At 35.2% G+C, this 18,817-nt stretch overlaps 1 protein-coding gene across 1 annotated transcript; it reads right to left on the bottom strand.

Annotated features, from left to right (window-relative positions):
* Nucleotides 1–4,346: 4,346 nt before the first annotated feature.
* Nucleotides 4,347–14,554, bottom strand: LOC124354010 (TCF3 fusion partner homolog). The gene is made up of 5 exons (XM_046804128.1): nucleotides 14,049–14,554; nucleotides 11,878–11,948; nucleotides 7,668–7,782; nucleotides 7,179–7,466; nucleotides 4,347–4,544 (listed from the first exon to the last, which is right to left on the bottom strand). The coding sequence occupies exons 1-5, from the start codon at nucleotides 14,166–14,168 to the stop codon at nucleotides 4,458–4,460; spliced, it is 681 nt and encodes a 226-aa protein (XP_046660084.1). The 5' UTR covers nucleotides 14,169–14,554; the 3' UTR covers nucleotides 4,347–4,457.
* Nucleotides 14,555–18,817: the final 4,263 nt, after the last annotated feature.

Genomic DNA, 18,817 nt, shown 5'->3' with positions numbered 1-18,817 from the left:
AAGAAGAGCATAATTAATCATTGGCTCTCTTTTCGTGATAATTGTGGATGTCTCCAGAATGAGAAGTCCAATAACAGTTAGGATGTTGAAATGAGTCCCTGCAAGAGTCCAGTGGATCGAATAATGAATTATTGTTGCATGACAACCAATTTTCTAGCTGACGCAATACTGGCAAAATAATATCTATAACAGCCCTTACAAACTTATCTAAGTGCATAAGTCTGATAGATATTGAAATATCTATGCTAGTTGTTCAATGAGCTGTTTGTAATAAACCAATGTGGAGTCATAATATGGTTTTAAGAAGTTCATCTAGCGTGAACCAATAATAATAATAAAAAAGGCCCCTTCCTGTAACCCTTTTTTTATTTCCGCCATCTTGTTTCTTTCTGCTGTGACGATTACCATTTGCTATTGGCCTCTGGTCAGTTGAAGGTGGTTGGTAGACGAATACAGACATATAGTGATCTGTACTCTGTAGTTCAGTTTTAATGATTAGTGTTGTGTATAGTTTTTATTAAGTGCATGTTTTAGAATTAGTGAAGTTGACACACAACATGGTCGTTGTGATTCCTGACTAGGCATGCTACATCGATTTGGTATGATTTGTTTATTTCAACCTCATTTGTAGATATGTATTAGGTTAGTTATTTACCTGAAGAAGAGATCAGATTGCAGATCTCGAAATGTAATGTTACTGATTTTTTGTTTCACTGAACGATGGCAAATGTCCGGAAAAATCCTGTTTCCTTCACAAGCTGTTTAAGTTATGTATATTATGTCTCTATGAGTAACTTATGTATCTAATTATCATTCATAACATTCCAAAAATATTGAAAATGTGATTTGATTCGGATTTGTAATTTTTTCAGCAAAGATAATTCTGACAAATTATAAACCCAAAGTTAAAATGATTATTAAGAAACATAACATACGGTATTAAAACTTTTAATAATTTTTTTCTGAAACTCTATATTGTTTTCTAGAAGAGAGAAAACAATTTACATTAAAATAATTACCACACTGTTAAGATTTCTTTTGCTTGCGTAAAGAACGTTTGACTTAAATCTGCATTAGAAAAACAAAAGTGGTATTTCAAACTCGAATTCAGGTCAACATAAAAGGCCTTTTCTCATTGGAAGAATAACTCCTTCTTGTTATCTTGTGAAGATAGGGTGTAACATTAAGTTGGTGTTGAGACCATGTCAACATAAAACCACTGCGCACATACACTGCTTGTTTGTGTAACTTAATTGACAGCATCCTAGTAGACAAGCATTTCCCTTTGAGTCATAATTATTCAACACTATTATTCATCTTCTTTATCAAAGAATAACTTTAGTTTAAATTTGAAGGTCTTGAAATGAATAATTTCAGTTTTTTTAATCTACATACAGTCCGGTCAATTTAGCCAAAAAAGAGGGGTAACTTTGCATTAATTCCCAGAAAGCTGAAAATTTGTGTAGATGTTAGGGACACCATTGTTATAAAATTGTGAAAATTCCCCCATCGATTCCATGTCTGCAAAATTTTTTATTCAAGGTCAAATTTCACAAAAATAGGTTTTTTGAATTTTTAAGTGAAACGGTTAGTTTTATGAAAAAAAAAAACATATTAGACAAAAAATGTAAACCATGTAATTATCTACAAAAATGCTTTTTTTCATAACACTAACCATTTTTGAGAAAAAACAATTACAATTACTTTTATACGCTGTATTGTCCATAATAAGCACAACTAAGCTGCCTATTGGGCGTGTAATATAAGTAAAACTGTAAGTCTGCGTGACTAATACATTCATATTGACCGATAATTCTGAGAATATGATATTAAAAAACCGGAGTACCTAATTTTAAGGGACCATGTGCCCTTTGAACAACATCTGCCTGTCATTCCATTGTTCGAGTGGCCGTTCCGTCTACCTACTTTTCTGAGGTCGCACCTAAATCACCGTTAGTCTTGAAAATTCCTTCGCAGTGAAAACACGTAGTTATTTCAAATATTCTCTGCTAAAGTGAAAATATGTCGCAATAGTGTTTTATTTGCACTAAACTTTTATCTTCAAGTGAATGTGTTATTGTTGATCGTGGCATGAAGACGTTACTTAACGCGAGTATTCAAGGGGAATCAATTTACTGATTACTTGAAGAATATAAATTCAGCGACAAATCATGTGCAGTGTCACAAACAATACAATAGAAAGAGTACAATTGCAGCAGCAAAACGACAACATGAAGATGAATCAGCTAGTACTTCTCAAAAAGTCCTTCTCGTACTAGAACACATATGAGTCATATTTTTCTTTTAAAAATTGTTTTTATTTTGCGGCGACGAGTTGAGTGAGGAATACAAAAAGAAACAAGCACAGAAATCTCGTCGTAAAATTTGTAACATTAGAACTCTTTCATTTAAAGACTCAGTTATGAAAGCAGCTCAGTCTCGGTCTGATGACACCGCAAAAACTATTGTTGCTCGCATCGGGTTTGTACACAATTTAGTTGCTGCTGAAGCTAAGTACCATAATGATTGCTTAGTATCATTTTTAAAGCCGACCTCTGGGGGCTATGTCGGCCGTCCTCAAGATGAAACATTGTATCTCACCATGGGGGAAATATTTTCATATATTGAAAGTAGTGATGACTGCCAGTTTACGTTAGAAGAATTAGAAAATATTTGTAAAAACGTAAGTGTTGATAACAGAAAAATTGAATTACGATTGAAGTTAAATTGTGGTAATAGAGTCATTATTACTCAGAAACTAGGACAATTAACATTGTATGTTTTCTTGTTAATTACCATGATATTAGCAATCAACCTAGGAGTGAAAAAAACCTAAAGGCAAAGAAGAGCTATTGAAGGTCCTATCAACTGCAGCAGCAATTATTCGGAAAGATAATCAATCGGTTCAGTCATATACAGTTTTTACATGCTATGACTGGCTGTGATACATCAGCAATGTTTCGAAGGGGTAAAACAACAATTTTTTAATTGTTTGAAAAAGAAAATTTTATTACTTGTGCACCAGCTTTCGAAGATATCAACTCTTCACAAGAAACTCGCTTTCTTCTGTCTGTATATGGAGCTCCAAAAAATTACTTCCATATACAAATTACGTTACTTATCTTTTGCATAACAAACACGTAATAAAAAACATGTGCAATTAATCTGCCTTCCTCCAACCGTGGCTTCCACTCACCAACAGTTTTATTGTGTATATTACTAGGTTCAGGTGTGGCTTGGTAATCAACTAGACCCAGAACAATGGGGTTGGAAGCATGTCAATAATGCACTGGAACCAACCCACACGCTTCTTCCACCTGCACCAGAAAACTCCTTAATTCTGTTTTTTGCAACTGCAAAAAGGGGTGTAACTTAAAATGGGGCTGCAAAAAAGTAGGCTTACTTTGTTCACTAGTGTGCACCACTTATCAAGGCCAATCGTGTTCAAATGTTAAATCTCCACAGAAGAAGGTCTTTACATAAATGACGAAACAACTGATGTATCGCTGTTAGTACTATTTACGTCTACTCAAGAAGATGAGGAAGAAGAAGAAAATAGAGAGAGAAGAATATGGAGGGGAAGAAGAGGAAATAATTAATGACGATGATGATGAATAAAATATGTTGAATAAAGTATAACGGTACTTGTCACGAGCTGTACCTGATCAACAACGACCACACTGACAAGAGTGCAACGACTGAAAAGAAGGAGAATAACCAAACATTCATTAAATTTTAGTGGAATAGGCCTACTAGGGAAACCACATTAAAAAAATCGCGCTAGATACACTACCTCATAGATGGCGTGGAAACGTGTTTATATTATAGACAATACAGCATAAGAAACGTTTGTAATTGTTTTTTCTCAAATGTGGGTAGTGTTATGAAAAAAAAAGCATAAGGAGCGTTTTTGTAGATAATTGCATGCTCTACAATTTTTGTCTGATATGTTTTTTCCATAAAACTAACCGTTTCACTGAAAGATTCCAAAAACCTATTTTTGTGAAATTTGACCTTGAATAAAAAGATTTGCAGACATGGGATCGATGGGGACTTTTCACAATTTCATAATAATGGTGTCCCTAACATCTATGCAAATTTTCAGCTTTCTGGGAATTTTTGCAAGGGTCAATGTCTAAATTGACCGGACTAATACACTTTTTTACTAATCTGTTGTAGAGACGAGACATTTCTGTCTATTTCAACAAAAATAACTGGGAGAAAAGAACTGGAGGATATTATTTATGGCAATAATTGATTATTCAAACAATTAATCAATATAACGGTTTTTAACTTAATGTTAGAGGGTCTTACACATAGGGTACTTAATATGAAATAAACACAAATATGTAGTGTAAAAATATAAAAAAACTTTTGTAAGTCATTCCATTTAAATTTAATAAAACACAAATCACAGTAATACAAGTAACAAAATAGCTTTACATTTTCATTTTCTTTTATGGTTTGGAGGCTTTGTTCAGGCTGTAAAGCTGCATATCCACAGCGTAGCGCTCCTTTGATTTTTCATACATGTCATAATAGATCTGAAAAATAATTAGAAGTGATTAGTAACCTCATCAATACAGCATATTTTAATTAGTTGTCTAATATGCCCATTGGATATAATTGTTTTCCAATTCATTCAATGTTTGGTCCAATGAATAAGGATCCATAAATGTTTAGGCCTAAAGAGATGTCTAGTGTACACATGTAATAATCATCTCAAGTTTGACCATAGCACGGGTATATGGGTAAAATCCTTACCTTTTACTCCTGATTTTTTGTGGCTAAACAGATTTATTTTGTGAAAGAACTTGGTAAATCTTAAGATCAGCGACTACCGCTCTGATTGCCGTAATTTTTTGCATACTAACACAGGTTAATGTGAACACAGATTAAGAACTTATAAAAGAGATAAAAGGCTTGAGGATTAGAAAAAAGTATTATTCGTATACTTTTAAGAAATTATTTTACTATCCAGAAATTTCAAGGGATGGAATTGAACTTAATTGAATGTGGAAACAAAATAGATAAAACACGGGTATACTTCTGGTTATACTCCTGTTGTCCGTATCTCATTTTAACATTGTTTCAAAGTAAATCAATGTTTTATGCAAACATTCAAATCTGTTTTTGAATTTGTGTTGTAGATTATCCTTTAAACAGACCAACATAAGAAGGGAAATTTCTCCCAAGGGATAAGCTTCACTAATGCTCAGCCAATTAATGTTATGATCACACATCAAGTTAATAAAATTCTGGCAATCACTTCACTTCTTACTCATAGGCCATTTTCGAGGTGTGATACAAGAATTTCCCAAAATAAAGAAATATACAATAAATTATAACATGTTGTAGATACCGTATATCATTGTTTCCACAAAGTAACAGAAAATTTTGTTTTCAAAAGGTTTAATTATTTATGTAAAAATCTTTGTATTTAAAATATTTAATCACAAGATCTTTACAGAATTATACTTAATTATGTAATTGAACATTCTTTGAAAATATACTAATTTAGAAAACATCAAAAACAAACTTGAATTTCAATGCCGATGACGTGGATTTTACTTCACAGGATGAACGTAAAAAAATAATAGATAATATTCTACAGTTTTAAATGGATCTTTAATTATATTAATAAGTTTATAATTTGCATTATATCGAATAATCAAGAGTGGACACATTTTCACTATACAGATAGCCATTTTTAAACAGGCAAACTTTAAATAACAGAACAAAGGGTTAATGAATAAGATATACCCTATCTTTAACAAATACACATGACAAGTAAAATATTTCTCATTTCTCCAAATAAAAAGAGTCAGATTGTCACTTTGCCTGCTTTTCTATCTTGAAAGGCTACTCTCCACTCATGTTTAAATATTTTTTAAACTCATTTAATCCTTCTCACGTTCCGAGTTTGAAGGTTTGACATTAAGTCAATGTCCACAACTCGGCCATATGTCATTAGTGTCTTATTGGTTAAACACTTTGAAAAATACATTGTACTTCATCCAATAGTTAGCTCATTGAGTCAAATTAACTCTTTGAGAAGTAATGACATTCTGCCGTACGGTATGTCACTAGCAGCACCAAGCTCAGCAGTAAAGTCAATATCCATAAAATTACACTGACTTGCCTATATCATTTTAAATAATGTGTTATTATTAGGGTTATTATAGTGAGACTTAAGTATTATCTTGAAATAAAAATCCTTAATACAATGTATGTTTTAATTTTTAACTTTTCATAATTATTTAGTATAAAATCTATATTACTGTATAAACATATTACATGAATACATTTTTATACTTCTAAAACATTTTCCTGAGTAAAAGTATAATTAAACTAAACTAATAAAATGAAAAAATGCAATAGGTGTTTGGTAGTCATGAGCTCCCTTTGTAATTCCACAGAATAAAATCCACAGTTGTAAAACTTCATAAAATAAAAGAAGATTTAGTGCAACGCAGCAGGAAGAAAAAGTGAAAAATTACTTCATGTTATGTAAAGCAGTGTAATGTTTTGTTTTGTGATTTATACCATGATAGAGAGAGAAAAAATATTTTTCAGCCAATATGATTCAAAAGAAGAGATCCGAAATGACGGAAAAGTTCAAAACGAAACATTAATATCGTTTTGATATTAGAGACACCTATATATAAGTGAAGTGGTAGTCTCATTGTCTCATCACATCTGAGTGCATTGAGTGTTAGTTCTTCGTCATTATCATGGATCATTTCTTCAACATCCTGATGGTCTATTTGAGGAAAACCCTCATTCTTGATGTTCAGAGCAATTTCTAAAATGTTATCCTCCACTAATGTTTCTAGTCCACTCAAATTGTTTTTGGAATCAATCACCCTTGCAGCTTCAGGCCATAACTTGATGTTAATTAATATAAATGTTATTAATAAAACAATCCTCAATGTTGTAGGTTTTCCACTTTGATGGAACTGTGAGTTCAAAGGTTCATCCTAAAATACGAGAAGTTGAAATGTTCTATGCTCATAGTAAACCTTGAAAGCAGCAATCACACCTTGATCTAATAGCTGTACGATCGATGAGGAGGCAGGAATATGACTTGGGATGCTTGAATGTTCAATTAGAGGGTGTCCTGGGACAATTTTAAAATATAGATTTTACATCAAGTTAAATCAACATAACAGACTAACCTTTTTCTCTCCAGTGGAGAGAGCATTCCATCGCACAGCCAACTGCTTGGTAACCTCTTGTTTGCTTGGCTCTCCAAGTCCCTGTGCCACCAGACTCTCCAACACTGGGGTTCTCTGTTCCTGACAGAACTGGAAGAAGGGATTTGCAGGTCGTTTGGGCGCGTTAGGGTCTGCAGGTGTTTTTGGAGCCTTCCGTTTAGGTACAGACCCACCTGCCCCTGCTTGTTGTCCCTTGCCCCGACTCGAGGTAGGGGCCTTCTCTGTGACTGGAGCCGGGGTGGAGATAACCTTCATCGACAAAACAGTTTAGAATTGTTCATTTATAAATGAACCATATATCTTGGTGTCACCACAAGTTATGTGAACGGGAGTTATATTGATTCATCTAACTGCACTGATTGAAGAACCAATCTCCAGTTGTCTTTGAGCTAGTCGAAACAGTAATAATTTGTAAGAAAGCTACAACAGGTAAATCTTCAGGCTTTTTACCTTGGGTTTTGCGACAGGTTGTGTGAATGGGAGGTCTATAGGTTCATCCAACTCCACTGGTAGAGGTATTGACCTCCAGTTGTCTCCATGCTGGTCTAGACGATCCATCAGAAACCTGCAATCAGTTGATAACAGGTGGTAAATGGAAGTACTGACAGGGTAATAGGGTGTTTTTTTGTTTTTTTTTTTTTTTTTTAGGGAGAGTCAGGAAAAATGCAATTACGCACGCAGGTGGCCAGCCTGAAGACTTCGCGGTCCAGATCGGATTTCTTTTCCAGGAGGATGCCCCGGACGAACTGTGACAAACAATCCCAGTTCCCCTCATCCTCCATAATCTTTTCGCAGACCGTATCCACCGAAAAAACCCCGAGTTTTCTTGTGGCCTCCAAGCGGGGCCTTTCCCAACGCGGACAGCGGAAGAAGGTGTGTTCCGCGTCGTCGGGAACGCCCGGGCAGTAGATGCAATCCGGAGAACCGGTCTTGCCCATCGGATCTTGCTGCGTCCTTGCCGATCTCGCCTTGTCTCTGATAAATCGCCTTCCTCTCCCCTGCCAAGAGCTTGACAGGGATGACTCCGGCAACCACCAAGACGGCAGGCTCGGATACTGTCCGATAGGAGGAACACACCCGGAGCGCAGCTTGACGCTGAACCCGGGCGAGTCGCAACCTATAAAATTCCTTGGTAAGAGCGTCTGCCCACACCTCTACCCCATAAAGGAGCACGGACTGCGGACATCAATAACCGTCTTTTGCTGGACCGAGGACCCCCGACATTGGCCATCAGCTTACTAAGATAAGAGACCACCTTAGCAGCCTTGTCCGCCGAACGGAAGATCTGGTCTCTCCAGCTTAACTTGTTCACCATGACTCCGAGGTACTTGGCGGCACGCGTTGACTGAACCACTTCCCTTCCCACTCGCAGTGGGACGACGGTGTCAATTCTCTTATTTGTGAGAATCACGATCTCCGTCTTGCTCAGAGCAAGCGAAAGACCGTGATCGGACATCCAGGCGTTGACCACTCGCATGACCTGGTTCAACTTTAGCTGGGCCAGCTCAACGTTGCGTGCGGCGATGAGAGCCGCAACGTCATCGGCGTACCCAACTAAGACGGTTTCCTCTGGCATCTCGGATCTCAGGAGGTTGTCATAAGCGATATTCCAGAGATCCGAGCCGAGTATTGAACCCTGCGCGGCACCAGAGGTGACTTCCGCCGTCCGCGCTCCGTCTCGAGTGTCGTATATCAGACGCCTAGAACGGAGGTAGTCCTCGATGAGCCGCAACAGACACGTTGGAATACGGAAGGTGTCACGAAGTGCATCCAACATATCGACCCATCTCGCCGAGTTGAAGGCATTCTTGACATCAAGCGTAACAAGAAGCACTACTCGGCGGGAAAAATGGTTGTGGCTCTCTCAACTGCTTTCTGTACTTCCGTAATCGCGTCGATTGTTGATCGTCCCTTTCTGAAGCCGCACTGACGAGGGCAAAGGTCCCCGACGGCTAATCACTAATAAAACTAATTTTACATGAACTACATCACTAGGGACAAAACTTGAACAGAAACCATTTTCACAAATAGTAGAGGGCTTGATAAACCGTTAAAGGATACAGTTTATATTGTTTATAGACACAAAATCATTTTTAACATTAACTGTTACTGGCAGATTTCACCTGAAGTTATTACAAACATTACATTATCAACAATTCTGGAACTTTTGACTCTTATGAGATGTTAGGTGACTTTTCAATTTAAAAAAATACAAACTTTTTTATTTATGTATGCAAAAGATACTGATAATGTTTAGCAGCTTCAGAATTGTTATTACTCATTAATAAAGATAGAGATGATTGCACTTTAATAATGTAATAATCTAGAGTAATTATATTTTTGCTAGATTAATTAACCTTCGGTTCACAATAAGCAGAATACCTGGAACATACTAACAATACCACTCTAGTGTTTAGCACACTAAGGGTTGAATAATTCAAATTTACAAACTAAAAGAACTTCTATGTTTTGATGTTGCTATATTTTTTATATGGTTCTTAAGTAAAAGTACGAGGGCTATCAAGAAAGAAAATTACGTTTTGATACAAACAACAAAAGTACAAGAAAATATTTGTATTGTGTACATTTGAAAGTGACAATAAAATACTATTTTTCCACATATTCACCACACAAATTTAGCACTCATCATAGCGTTGAACTAGTTTTGAAATTCCAGTGTTATAAAATTTTGCTACCGGACACTTCAACCAAGTAAAAGACTTCAAGAAAGCACCCTCCCGCAGTTCCACATCGTCATCAAAGCACTGTGTTGCAAGCCAGATCTTCATTGCTGTGGTAATCGCTGAGTGCAAGGCTAGGACTGTAAGGTGGATGTAGAAACACCTCCAACTTAAAAGCATCCAGGACTTCTCGAGTCAGGTCTGCCATACGTGGTCGCGCGTTGTTTTACAAAAACAACATTTTTAAACTTAACTTTACATAATCTTGTCATAATCTTCCATAGTTGATGTTTGCATGCATTTCCTTGGATTTTTGGGGGAGTGTGTGTTCCCCCACTTCATAGACTGTAATGTAGTTTCGCAATTCATGTGTTTTATCTAAGTCTCGAATTCTGTAATGATTCCATCGTGCAGCATGTCACCATTTTTTCATAAGGGTACAAAAATGTCAATGAAGCAGCCATACGCTGATTTTATGCTGGGTTTCTGTTAAGGTTTTCAGTACATATGTTGCACAAAATGGTAACCTAACTTCTGCGTAAAAACTCCTTGAAATTTGAGGAAAACTTAGTGAGAGTTCTGTTATTGTTAATCAGTGATCTTCTTTAATCTACCACTACATTCGTCACCATGCACATTATTTCAGCCATTTTTAGACTTAATACATCACTGAGGCACTCCACCTTCAGTAATCACATCGATCCCATAAACTTCACAGAGTTTATTTAATCAATCAAGTAAATAATAAGTAAGAAATTAAATTTTACAACAAAATTACATTTCCAAGTATTTTTTATACTTAAATAAAGCCACTATTACTATTTTTGTAGCACGAGTAGCAAAGTTCTGTACGTAATCAGAATTTAATTTGTTCTTAGCTCTTGAATAGAGTAGTACAAGAGTCACTCTGAAGGTTCTAAGATAGAGAAAGAGTTTTTGTGCTAGACTTACCAAACTTTAGGCATATTGAAAGTAATCCCCTCCAATGTCAAAGCACTTTTAAAGTCGGATTTTACACTCGTCAAAGGCAAAATGCCGCCATTCAATTTTTAAAATGGAGTTAAAATATTTATGAATCTAATCATGAATTTCTGCTTCTGAAGAAAAGTGACAACCGCACACACTTCAATTGAATAATAACTAAAAGTTGCACATAGTGAGATCGACTAAATATGAGGGATTCTCTATCATTTTGAAAACATTTTCGGCAAAAAAAACTAAGTTTTTGTAGCAGTGTGAGAAAAGGCATTGTCTAATGTTCAAGTCTTGAAGAACTTCTGACAAGCATTATTCAATCTACCAACTTGCAGTAACAGCCCTTTGTCCCTCCAGCTTAAAGTAATAGTCTTTTCCAGTGCCATACATCTGAAGAAAATAGCTTACGTAACTTTACTTACTGGTTGTTGTTTCTTAACCATTGTGGGATATGGCTTCTCTTCAAACAGCCATATATGACATATTTGAGTTAAATTTACAAGTTTTTTAAATCTTTGTTTCCTCTAATAATTTTGTTATTAAGGAAATGTCTGTGTGTTGGCACTCCAATCTAGAGTTATGTGCCTTGTCCAAAGGACAAATACTCAAAATGTAATCGGATATTTTTCAAACACCATATACAAAGTAATATAATCAATTTGAATTTAATAATATTAATTACACAACTAAAAATTGCCACTAAAGACATTCGTGGGTGCCAAAATTATCATCAACTCGGGTAATTCATTTTAACAATACCCATCGATTTACTCATTGAAATTCAACTGAAAATATGAAAAAAGATAGATTTAGAAGTAGATTAATTACCCATTGCTCTCCAATTTGACTGAAATGTAGAAAAACCGCCTCATTCATTCTAAAATCTCCTGACGCAGTGGAATACAGATGTATAGTTTGTCATAATCTTGAAAGTAAATGCCGAGCCCAAGACCAAGCTCGGCATTTGCTTTATTAATTTGTTAACTTAATAGAGTAAAACTTACAATCGTTCTCGTCTATACCTCCGCAGTAGCTTCTTGACCTGCTGTATTCTGTTGACAAGCCTTTCATTGTCCTATAAATACCACATTAAAATTTAAAATTAACTTGAAAAGTTATAGTACATAACTTAGTTTTACTTATAGTGAAAATGTAAATTTTAGTTATTATTTTTAAGTTTGTTTTCAAATAAATGTTCATTGCTAAAGATATGAAGATTCAAATTTTATTCACTGTCATCATGGTATACTGTAAGCCAGAAAGAGTCATGGATGCTAAAATGTTTTTACATTCCTTTCTTTAAATACAAATATTTATAATGATAAAGAAAAGGTGTATATATATATATATATATATATATATATATATATATATATATATATATATATATATATATATATATAAATAATAATAAATAGTGATATACTGTGTCAGTGTAGACTCTCGTACTTAGAATTACTATTATAAGTGTTAGTTTTATCATGTAATTATTTATATCTAAATAAAAAGTGTCTATTTTTAAATCTTTACTGTACTATCGGTTGATTATGATTTTTTTATGCTTGTTATTCTAGTATAGTAGGATTTATATCTCTCTCGAGAACGAATGTTGGTACAACTGGTTATGCTTTACTTACCAGATTTTTCTTTAAATACTTTTACTGTGCATAAGGATCAACGCTATTAGACAAAATTATTGTGGAAAAATTGTTTAATTAGTTGTACTGCAGCAAATTGTTTAAAATGTGATAGCAACACATTAATTTTAATTGTATAAAGTGATCCCGGTTAAAAGGTTCTTTGTTACCGCTTCATAAAAAGTGTAATTCCAATATAGAATTTAAAATATTAAATAAATAAAATTATTAATAATTCATTAATATTAAATAACAATCAAATAAAAGTTCATCCAATGAACTTGTTACTGGTCTTGTAGAATTCCTATAGCCTAGGAAAGCTAGTAACTAAGATATTATTAAGGTCTAGTAGCCTATACTTACTTAGTAGGCAAACCTGGTCTTTTAAGCTACCGGTACCTACTAAATAAATGGAAGTAAAAGAATTATGCACAACCCAAAAATAATGTCTGGTATTCAAAGGATTAAACAAAGAATTAACAGTTATAACACAGTATCAATGCATTATTATTGGTAAATGTGGCATTAGTAGCTGGACTGGCAAAAGACAAGTTTTGCTATATCAACCTATTGCTATTGTCCTCCTGAACAAAACAATATAAAATTTCAAGGGTTGTCAATGACACATAACGAAGTTATAGAACATTAAATGTGGAACTACTTTTCTCACAAACAGTAATATTTCCTTCTTTTACATCTAAGCTGGGAGTCACCTTGTTTTGTAACCTATGTCAACCTCGCATTGGTTGCTGCTGATGTCAGCCGTTGTGCCATCTTTGAATACATAAAATTACAATAACTGCAGAAATCAAAATAATTTGACCAAACTAGACGTTTTGTCAATTTAGACCTTCCGAGAATTAAATTTCATATCGGCCTGACACAAATGCCTCCAGCCATCAGCGCAGATAGGAGCTAAAGGGCTAGTCCATGGTGACATATGATAAACATCACTCGAAGTAGTTCCTATCACTAAAAGATCAAATTCTAGAGGGTCTAATCATGAATGCCTCTGGCCATTACTGCTAGCTCGGAAATGGAATTTGGCAAAACAAATATTGTAAATTTCACCACAACTTCCTACTATCTTGGAAGAAAAGTAGTTTCACTTGTAATGCTCTGAAAAAAATTCATTATTTGTCATTTTCAGCCCCTAAAAGTTTTATGGTTTGGTTCAGGAGGACGATTACGAATGAATGCAAATCTCATTACCGGTGTGCATGAAAATAAATTTGAAAATAATAAAAACAAAACAAAACTTTCTAGAAACGAAGTTCTGACCACAGAACACTCATAAAAGACTAAAATAGGCTCAACTATTACAAAAAACATAGTTATATGTGTTTGTACCCCCTTAACCCAGTTTTGTTCAAAAGGAGCAAAATACATTAATAAAGTTGAAATTTGTATTAGCCACTCCCGTTACCTTCACTGTTATCTTATTATGAATTAATAATTATAAATATATTTGTAATTCAGTACCATAAATAATTAAAGATCTGGTTAAAAAGTCAAATTGAGGTTAAATTAGGACATACCTGTTGCAGCACTTCACACCGTTCCAACAGTAACTGATATTTTCGAACATAAATGTCTATTTCTACAGCACCATCTTCAGAATCATCGGAATAAAGATTTTCTGAGCCGGGTACAATCATATTGTTAATTATTAAATAAATAATTAAAAAACTAAACTTCAAACAAATGTTCTTCTTCCTCTGTTTATGTTATTATGTTTACGATCGTAAAGTGTGAACACAGAGCTTCAAAAAATTTAACGTAGACAACTAGGCCTATTGAATTATGAGCCCAAAGAGTAGAAAAACGAAATATAACTAAATCCGGGGTAGCGTATCAGGAACAAAATTATGATGTTAAAACTCCATGATGACATTAATTTGTTTTGTTTACTTGTATTTAAGTTAAATCATGAAGTAATCGGTATTGATATTAAAGCTATTAGTTTATTTGTATTCATTACTTACTTTTATTGTTATGTTTTAAATAAAGTTTATTGTCTAAACCCAACAACCTATTCTACAAATCCTCATGAGCCACTGGCCTGTGCGAGGATATTATCAAACAGAATAAGAGGGAGAATTGGTACAGTACAGAGTTGATTGTACAGGGCGTTTCAAACAGGACTTTACAACTTTGAAAATTCATATACATTTTATTAAACAAGGTACAGAGCTGATTTTGATATTATTTTAAAGGAAAAACTTCAAGTTTTTTTACCTTAAACTAAAGATGTTCTATGTGGCTTCCGTTGGTTATTCTGCAGACATCCCATCGGAAGTCGATTTCTTCCCAGACTCGCACTAGCATTTCAGGTGTAACTTGCTCAGCAGCAGCGTAAATTCTTGCTCTAATTTCAGGTAGAGTGGCCGGCAAAGGAGGTACGTACACCATATTATCTTTTATGAAATCCCAGAAGAAAAATCTAGCGGTTTCAGGTTTGGGGAACGGGGAGCTATGCAATTGGCGCATCACGGCCAATCCATTGACCTGGGAAGCGGTCATTTAGAAAATCCCGGACGTCAGTCAGATAGTGTGATGGTGCGCCATCTTGCATAAAGAAAACATTTCGTTCTCGGTCATCCTCATCGATCTGTGGTATTAAAAACTGTTGCAACATATCAAGGTACACTATCCCATTGATAGTTCTCTCTTGGAAAAAAGGGACCGTACTAATAAAAAGTGCAACAGTCACAGACAGGATTTGAACCTGCGTCATCTCTTACTTAGATCCTGCGTCTTAGACCATTCAGCCATCGACACTTAAAAATGCACTTAATTAATTATCCACCTTTCTCGTGTATAAAATTTTAGTTGAATTTGAATACAATAAATTATAAAGACTTTGGTTGGGTTCTTTTAAACAGAGACTATATTTTATAAATAATGTATTTGTGTATATTCAAAAAATGCCATATTTGTGCATTAATCATAATTTTAAATCAATATAAGCTTTTGGAACTACTTTATTTTCTTTAGAAGGCGTAACTTGTGACATGACAGCTGACTGCAAACGACCCAGCTCAACAAAGTTCAATTGAAGTAAACGAAATAAACAGCCAGCTACGATATGAAAAGGAAAAAATGGAATCATCCCTACGTCTGGTGGAGGAAGAAGCTACTGAGATGTGCATGAATTTTGAGGAGATAGCCAGTCTCAGAGACCAAATAAAATTGCTTGAAAAAAAAAATTATGTAAGAAAAATAAAGAGCTGTTGGAACTGCACAACAAATTGGAAAATTATTGCAATTTAGAGGAACTAAACTATCTGTCCCCAAAAAATTTGATTTCAACCATTACACATACAAGAAAGGAAGCTTCAGAAAATAAAGCGAATGAAGAACTTTTAACTAGACTGGAACAATACGAAAAAGAACTTAATAGTAAATAAATACTCATTCTTAAACTTCGGGATAACATTGACGAACTAAATGAATCAAAATGAATTAACCAAATGAAAATAATAAGTGTCTCAACTGGTACCCACCTCTTCAATGCTCTGATTTCTCAAATGTTAAAGTTCACTTTCGGAACAATGCCAAAAATAGTTCGCCTCTCACACAAAAACACTTTTACAACTGAAAACCAGTTTCAAAGTCTTGAAATGGAAGACATTGTTGAAAATGATAAAACAGAGGAAATTCAAGGCCCACTCATAAATCAATTGTAAAACCAAATACTAAAACTAACGCTAAAGCAGAAACTAACCTTCAGGATGGAAATACAACTTCAAGGCCCAAACTGATCATTCTAGCGGACAGTCATGGGAAAAAGCTCAGTCCTATGGTTGAACAAAGGTCATCTTTGAATGTGTGTTCTTATTTTAGGCCAGGAGCAAGATTTGACCAGGTCGTAGAAGAGGTGGGAGAGATCACAAAAGGTTTGACCAGCTCTGATTACCTCTTAGTGATGGCAGGCACAAATAATGTTGAGAAATCAGGTGTCAAGCAGCTCATGAGTGATGTTCATACATTAATTAACAATACAAAGCACACCACCCTCTTGCTGGCTACACTACCCATGAGGCATGACCGCTGGGAGCTAGATAAAAATATTACAAAAATAAATGTTGAACTGGAGAACACTATCGAAGTGTACGATGACACTGTGAAACTTCTTCCCCTCCATCTCCTGCCTCCACATATGTTCACAGCGCATGGCTTACACATGAACCGAAGAGGTAAAAACCGGGTTGCTGAAATGATAAAGAATCTTGCCATGAAGAAACTCGTCGAATGTGAAGCTGAAGTTCAAATATCAACCTCAACATTACATAGTGGAGTAAAACCGACAACTATGCTCAGTGGTGTAGTGCTTAATTTAGCTGTACCGGAGCGACCATGGTGTAAGTATAATACGCGTGCTACCGCGCAGATTCCCCCCGCCCCCCTCGCTAAGGTCGGGCACGTGTTTGGCGTTCCGATGGCGGCGTTACATTTGCAGATTTCCACTTAAACTGTCGTTTTACCCACTTAAACTAGAGCGATTATAATAAATGTTATATATTCTGGTTCATTATTAAATATACTTTATACCAGTAGTTATTTCATGGTGAAAACTGTAATATAAATGTATTATACTTACACCATGGGAGCGGCGAGTTGCTGGTTATAGCAATACAAATCTTTTTGATTATTAATAAAGGACATTTTATTTCGTAAACTAGGCTAACACAATTTGTAATGACAAACAGGTAAGCTATGATTTTATACATACTTTGAAAAATTACTGTGCTGTCGTGCTAATACATTATAGTAGCCTGAAAAAAAATACCGTAAAAATGCATTGTAAAAACTATTAAATATTGTAAAAGTAATATTTTTACATATTTTCAACGGTAACACGAACATGAATATTGTGCGATAACCTCTAAAGTTTGTCCCAAATTCCTCTCCTTTTCCATTCCCATTTAAATTCTTTGTAGGTTCTGCTATTCTTGTTTGGGTGTCGGCTGCTGAACGATGTCTTCTTAGCCATGTCATGACATAGGGGTCAGGCTTCCATCTGCGGAGCGGGGGACCTTGGAGTTTTAAAAACAGTAGGGCTGAGACATAACTTACTGTCAATGAGTTCCTTAATGGTGTGAAGATGTTATTCATACTGCTGAACCCTCTTTCACAGTCAGCGGAACTACAGTGTATTATTTTAGTGCAGTTTATAAGCTCTTGCAGTCCATTAGTTACCCGCCTGCTGTTGTCCAAGTAATCCCTGTAAGCAGTCACAGCTCTGTTGATGTTCAACGAAGCGTTTGCATAGCTGCTCCACTTGAGTTTGGCCAAACCCAGGATGAATATCAGTAGGCCAGTATTCGAGTTCCAAAACTTTTAGTTGCTCTACAAACTCCTCGTTCTTGACAATTTCTTCGCCTAAGCTAGCGGTAAACATTCTCTTCTTTAAGTTGCTGATTACACTAGAAATCAACTGTTCACCATTAAATTATACGATTTTAGGGTTTTCATTTAACTTTACAGAAGCAAAACAGCCTTCCCTCATGGCGACTTGTACCTCCCGAACTCTTGTCCCAGGTTTTTCTTTCAAAGATTCCAGATATTTAATTGATCTATGAATCAGTTTGTCTGCCAATACAGGAGACGTGCTTCTGTTTTCCAGACTTTCAGACAACAAAGCCAATTCAGCAAGAATGTCATAAATAAATGCTAAGTTTAACAAAAACTTATGGGAAGTCGGTTTCTTCAATAAACCATTATATTTGCATCTATCAGTGGATGTTCTCTCAGGATCATCCATTGCTTTAGAGAAGTAGCTGGCTAAGACTTGATAACCAAACCACACGGCTGAAACAGTACGAAAACTGCTTGCTACCCACCTCGTGCTTAAAATTCTGCCGATTTTATTCATTTGAATATCGAGCTCCTGTACACATTCTTTTAACTCTCGCTTATTCTTTGGAGATGTGCTATACAATGAATAAAGTTTATCCATGAATGACTGGAAATGGTTAACCCCGGCTACTTCACTTATGGCATCCCCAATAGCTAGTTCCAGTCTGTGATTCATACAGTGCCATATGATAATATTAGGGTAAACAGATAAAATTCTCTTTGCTACACCTGAGTGCTTTTCTAACATGGCGTTCGCCCCGCCTCTTGTAAAGGAAACCAAGTTTTGTTTTAAGTACTCGCCATTAAAGGCACATCCTTCAAGGCACTGGTGAACACTATTAAAAACTGTCTCAGCTTTTTGATCAGAAAGCTCGACTAAGTCCAATAATAAAGTACTTGGTGGTTTATCCTTGCTAAATTCACATTTTAAATATACAATGAGGAC

This window comes from Homalodisca vitripennis, chromosome 2 (genome assembly GCF_021130785.1).
Source record: "Homalodisca vitripennis isolate AUS2020 chromosome 2, UT_GWSS_2.1, whole genome shotgun sequence".
Taxonomy (NCBI): domain Eukaryota; kingdom Metazoa; phylum Arthropoda; class Insecta; order Hemiptera; family Cicadellidae; genus Homalodisca; species Homalodisca vitripennis.
This window is presented reverse-complemented; position numbering and strand designations above follow the sequence as displayed.